Below are 6000 nucleotides of genomic sequence, written 5' to 3' on the forward strand. Positions count from 1 at the left end.
TACGTTTCACGATACGTTTCACGATACGTTGCACGATACGTTGCACGATACGTTGCACGATACGTTTCACGATACGTTTCACGATACGTTTCAGGATACGTTTCAGGATACGTTTCACGATACGTTTCACGATACGTTTCAGGATACGTTTCAGGATACGTTTCAGGATACGTTTCAGGATACGTTTCAGGATACGTTTCACGTTACGTTTCACGATACGTTTCACGATACGTTGCACGATACGTTGCACGATACGTTGCACGATACGTTCCACGATACGTTTCACGATACGTTTCACGATACATTTCACAATACGTTTCACTATACGTTTCACGATACGTTTCACGATACGATGCACGATACGTTGCACGATACGTTGCACGATACGTTGCACGATACGTTGCACGATACGTTGCACGATACATTTCACAATACGTTTCAAGATACGTTTCACGATACGTTTCACGATACAATGCACGATACGTTGCACGATACGTTTCAAGATACATTTCACAATACGTTTCAAGATACGTTTAACGATACGTTGCACGATACGTTGCACGATACGTTTCACGATACGTTTCACGATACTCCCGCTGCCTTTGTTTGTTTTCCACGTTTTTATGAGTGCAGGGACTGAATTTTTGTTCAACATCAGATGGTTAAGGAACAGTGAAACAACACTACAATCCAAAACATTAAACAAATTAAATTTGTTAAATACGTTAAAAATAAAGTAAGTAAGTAAGTAAGTAATATTTATAAAGACCCCTGATCTACATGCGGACATGAGCTAATGTTAGCTACACGCTAATGTGGCTAATATTCTACAGAAGCTACATACTAATGTTAATGAAATAAAACAACTTAATTCAAAAGACTTTGAGATTTTCATTACAAGTTTTTTAATACTTTCTGTTTTGAAATATACTCCAAGGAGCGCAAAACGTCAAACCATCACATGTCAGGCTCAAAAGGTTACAAGTCGACTGCAACAGGTAGCTTTACTTTAATTTCACCCAAAAATAAAACTGATAGAACATGAGGACAAAGTTTGTTACGATGGAAACACTTTCAAATTGCAATTGAATGTGTAACTTTTATTTATGAAAAAGTGTACTAATTTAAGCTAAATGCTAATGTAAAAAGAGCAAAGAAAATATGTTTTTTAGGATGTTTTTATAGTAAAATTAATCGCAGCAAAGAGCGATGGTAATACTTTCTTTTTCCTTTTATTCATGGACTAATGCTAACATAACATACAAATGAGCAGGTTTGTTGTGATCTCTAGAGAAGGAAACATTTAAATATATGTATTTTATTAATCTGACACAGTTGTGTAATAATCCATGTCATGTTCTACTTCATTGTAAATGTATATTTCATAAAAAAACATCTTTAAGAGTCACTTCAAAGGAGTCTCTACGACGAGCACGGTTGTACGTGTGACATGAATCCTACCTTGTTGTAGTAGTGAACCTCCACGACGTGCCACTGTCCGTCGCTGACACCTCCCGGGATGAAGGGCGACACCGTGGTCTTCCTCTCGCCTGGAAAACAGATCAAGAATTTCACATGACACTGTTAAAAAATGGAAAATATTTAAAAAAAAAAGACGTGAGTCTTGCCTGCGGAGAAAGTGAGCTGGATCTGCTCGTTGATGATTTCCATGGCGATAAAGTCGTGCTTCTCGTTGAAGCGTCCGTTGTAAAGCAACAAACCGTTGGGCTCTTTGGTGGCGAAGCTGGAAAATAGAAAGAGCAAATATTCTCAGACCATCATCACAGCCTTCATCTCATTGATCAAAGCATAAACTACACATTAAACATGTGTTGATCCGATCTGTTGGAGTACGATAGAAAACTGACTTTGTTTTATTTTGAAAATTTTAATTAACTTCCAAAATAAAATGAAAATCTCAAGTAATTGAGAAATGTAATGAAGCAGGTGCTGATAATTGAACTGTAATGAATGTATATGTTATATTTGTATTAATGTTTCAGTATTGTATACTTGTTAATATATATATGTTATTTAAAGAAAAACACATTTCACTGACTCATGAACCAATAAAGCTCTATTTTGTACAAAAGGGTAAATATTTGATTTAGTTTTGATGTCATTACACAAAACCTGGCACCGTTTTATTAAGATCTAAAATATGGGGCTTTTTATTAGCACTTGAAATTAAGCATGTTTTTATTAAAGTAATATACGACGACTATAAATGCTTTTATGTTGTTGACCCATTTCTGTGATTGATAAAAACACAGAAGAAAGGGTTGAAACGGGAGAATGATTATCATGAGACGAAGGTGGAATAAAAACATTTGCATCCCAGCATCATGAAAAAGCAGTAAGTAGGTTAGTGTCAGCAGAAGGATTTATCCGACTTAAAACACCACCGTGGAATAATTAGTTGAAGGGTTCGATCTCAGGCTCAGGTTCACGAAGGCTGAAGAAATTAAAGTAATGAAATAAAAAAGGCAACCATTTATGTTGAAGCTTGTTGTTAATCCAAACGTGCCTTGCTCAAAAGCATGTATTTTTACCTGTCGGCTGGGGTGCGAGGTTGTAAATGTGCTCCAGTGTAAGTGGGTCACTGGGATGTGTGAACAGGAAACTACAGATGTGATCATTATTCACACAACTGGGATCTAAACCAGATCCCGTGAGCACGACTGAGTCTTAACTTCATTAGTGTTGGTCTTACATTAATTATCGCGCCCGGAATCTTCACACAGAAATGAATAAATAAATGTAGTCTCGGTTTTAATCCATGACAAAATGGAACGTTTTAAAAACATTGGATAAAATATTGGACATGGTTGTTTCCCACTTGACTAACAAATTGCTTTACGGCAGTGGGTCAGAGACGGCCATTCGATTCATTTCCATAGACGCTGATGGACTTTCTGCAGCTTCGACGATGACAAAATTAATCTCAAAAATGCAAACACGTACTGAGGCGGCGAGGTAGGAGACACTTCAGTTTTCACAACAAATTCTCTCCTGATGCTGCTTGAATAATATTTATTTCTCATATAAAAGCAATATTTGTAAAAATCCGACATAGTAAGAATCCCACACGTTTTCCTTGTTGTGTTGTGTGTGACTATCAGTATTATTTTGGGGCAAAATTGTGCGTGTGGGAGACGGTGTGAGTTCAGGTGTGAAGAGAGTGGGTGTTGACACCGACTCTATTATAAATACATGTGCAGTGTTTCTATTGAAGATAAAATCACAAAAACAAAAACCACCAGTTCCTGCGTATACGAAGATTATCAAGAAAATGTTTGGATGAAATTCTATCACGAAAACTCCATCGCGGTGCTGATCATATTCCTGCAAATGCTCTCTAGCCAGAGGGGACCGTGTCAACCCCCCACTTCGGAGTCTCTCGGGTGGGAAGATCTCCACTATGTGAAGTCCAAGCTAAAGAGGAGCCAGGGGGCTCGGCACCGCTGACCTGTATACCGAGAGAAGTGATAATCACGACCTCTGAGGCCGGATAATAGAGACGGAGAACAGACGGAGCAGTCGGATGGATTCCAAGAGTAATGATCCGAACGCTTTTATCCGGCGTCTTCCCTCTTTTCTTCGGCGAGGTATGGATTTAAAGAGCTCTTCAGGACCGACTAGACCGCCGCACTATGAGAGTAATCAGCTGGAACTAAATACTGTGTCACATCAGCCATCAGTAGAAATAACAACCGGTCTGGCCTTACATGAGAAGTCACGCGATTCCAAGCAGACGAGAGGGAAGTGCATGATGGGAGAGGAACGCTTGTGTTACGCTTATATATGTCACTGTCGTCCCTCGTTTATTGACGGGTTTACTTCCTAATACACCATCGCATTCAATAAAATCCACAGAGTAGAGACTAGTTATGTTTTAACTTGTTTTGATTTACATTTACTTTAAATTGTAAAGATCGTAAATGAGGGGTCATCCCTCTCAACAACCCTCTTAGTGACGGTGACATGAACACCTCCTGTAATACTTTGCCGCCCAGCCAACAAATTACCACTTTTGACACGACAGCAGACGTAGAATTTAAAACAGTTTTGAAGCGATCAATCTGCCGTAAAAAGAGGAGACTGTAATAGAGCATCATGGGAGTTGTGTTAGCACTTTAAGGGGGGGGTGTAGTAACTAGTGCCACTGTTGTTCTTCTGCAATGTATCTTCTGTTCAAATAAATCATCCGTTTGTTAGAGGGTGAGCAAAGACTTTAAAAAATGGTATTGTTTGTTTTTTTTACGTTCATGACTTCAGTTTATAATTAAATATGTAGTACTGTGTGCAAAAATAAACTATATGCAAAACAGCAAAGCTGCAGAAGCTAGATCGTGATATGTAGTGATGGACTCATGAAGCTTCATGAAGCAGTGTCATTATTCTCAGAGTCCACTAGATGGCGGTCTCTGTGCTATTTTCCTTTGTTTTAAACCAACGTTCTAATGAAACTTCACATTTTTAAACTGTTGGCGCCACCTACTGACCTCTAAACAACATGACACTGCTTCATGAAGCTTCATCAGACCATCACTAGTGAATATACTTTTAATATATATGTGTGTGAAACACATGCGGTGTAGGGCGTAGAGATTAAGGAAGAATCAGAAATGTCTCTGCAATAACCCTCTTTTGACAGTGGAGGGAGCCAAAAACATTATTTCAAACTTACGTATTGCTACTTTAATATTTGTACTAATGTACAAAAACAACAAAAATATATAAAATATGATGAATTATTTACTTGTTTCAGCAAAAATTCACGTTTTATGTTTATTATTATACCTGTACATCGCCGGCATGCTAACGTTTCCGTTGACCTCTGACCTCACGTACATTTCCGAACATAATGGCTCGCAGAATTAAACGGAGCCAAGCCTGTAATTTCACAGGAATCTCCATCTTAATTGTGGAAGTGGCCGTTGGAGGCGGTGACAGCATGAAACCTAAAATTAGACGTCACTCAGCATAAACAGGATCCGCTCCCAGAGCCCTTCATCACAACAGAAGCCCTTTTTTTTTTCGGGGAGAAACCCGATCGCCGGGGGATCAGGTGACCACGCTTTGCTTGTTCCCCTCACCTGCCTGCGGCCCTTTGGTATCGGCGCCTTTTACTTCACAGCTTCTCTGACCTGACGCTGAAATGTAGACCACTTTCAAAACTGGTCGGAGCAGTTCTCCATCAAAAAAAGACGGTCACCCGAACCTCACTTAAAGAGGCCGAGGTGGCGAAGCTCACAAGACAGATTTGATTTCCACCCGCAGCCATTGTGAGTGTCGACTGCTGCTGCCAACGTCTCCGGTGACAGAATATGACGAGACGCCGAACGCCTCGACTCCCTCAGAAGATTATACCTGTTGTGACACTTCTTAAACACACATGCGTTGATCGTCGACTGCATGTCATCTCACGATCATCTCGCCGACAATACGTGTCGAGTGAGTCACAACTATGGAACTGGATTAATAAAAAAAACCTAAATGGCAAAAAGCAACGTGATTTTTTAAAAATTTAAATGAGACCAAAGCAAACGCTGCAGAAAACGCAGCCTTTGATGTTTCACCAAAATGCTGACGTTGACGGTGAAATATGTCCTGCAGCTCTCAGGGAACGTGCCGCCATTTGCATTTGTTTCTCTGGTTAGTTTAAGATAAGATTTTACTTGAAAAAACTATTATAGTTAACGTACATTTACATCAAACAAAGCATGACAGTAACATTTTCACGTCAACGTGAAAAGCTAAGTGAGGATGAATAAATACTTGAGCATGAAGCTCATGTTAGCATGTAGCTTACGTTAGAATGTATTATGTAAGCATTCAACTTATATTATTATGTATCTTAAGTTAAAATGTATGTAATGTAGAATGTACCATATACTAGCATGTAGCTTACTTAAGCATGTAGCGCTTATTACTATGTAGCCTACATTAACATGTAGCTTACATTAGCCTGTAACTTCTATCACCATGTAGCTTACA

At 39.1% G+C, this 6000-nt stretch overlaps 1 protein-coding gene across 1 annotated transcript in view; it reads right to left on the reverse strand.

The window, feature by feature from the left end:
* celsr2 (cadherin, EGF LAG seven-pass G-type receptor 2) overlaps window positions 1–6000 on the reverse strand; it is a 66198-nt gene that overhangs the window by 24226 nt on the left and 35972 nt on the right. Inside the window, exons 4-5 of the mRNA XM_087800079.1 lie at window positions 1618–1744; window positions 1462–1539 (exon numbers count right to left, since the gene is read on the reverse strand). Of these exons, the coding sequence (XP_087656205.1) occupies window positions 1462–1539; window positions 1618–1744 (205 nt within the window). The remainder of the gene's footprint in view (window positions 1–1461; window positions 1540–1617; window positions 1745–6000) is intronic.

Source organism: Callionymus lyra, chromosome 10 (assembly GCF_982586985.1).
Source record: "Callionymus lyra chromosome 10, fCalLyr1.hap1.1, whole genome shotgun sequence".
Classification (NCBI taxonomy): domain Eukaryota; kingdom Metazoa; phylum Chordata; class Actinopteri; order Syngnathiformes; family Callionymidae; genus Callionymus; species Callionymus lyra.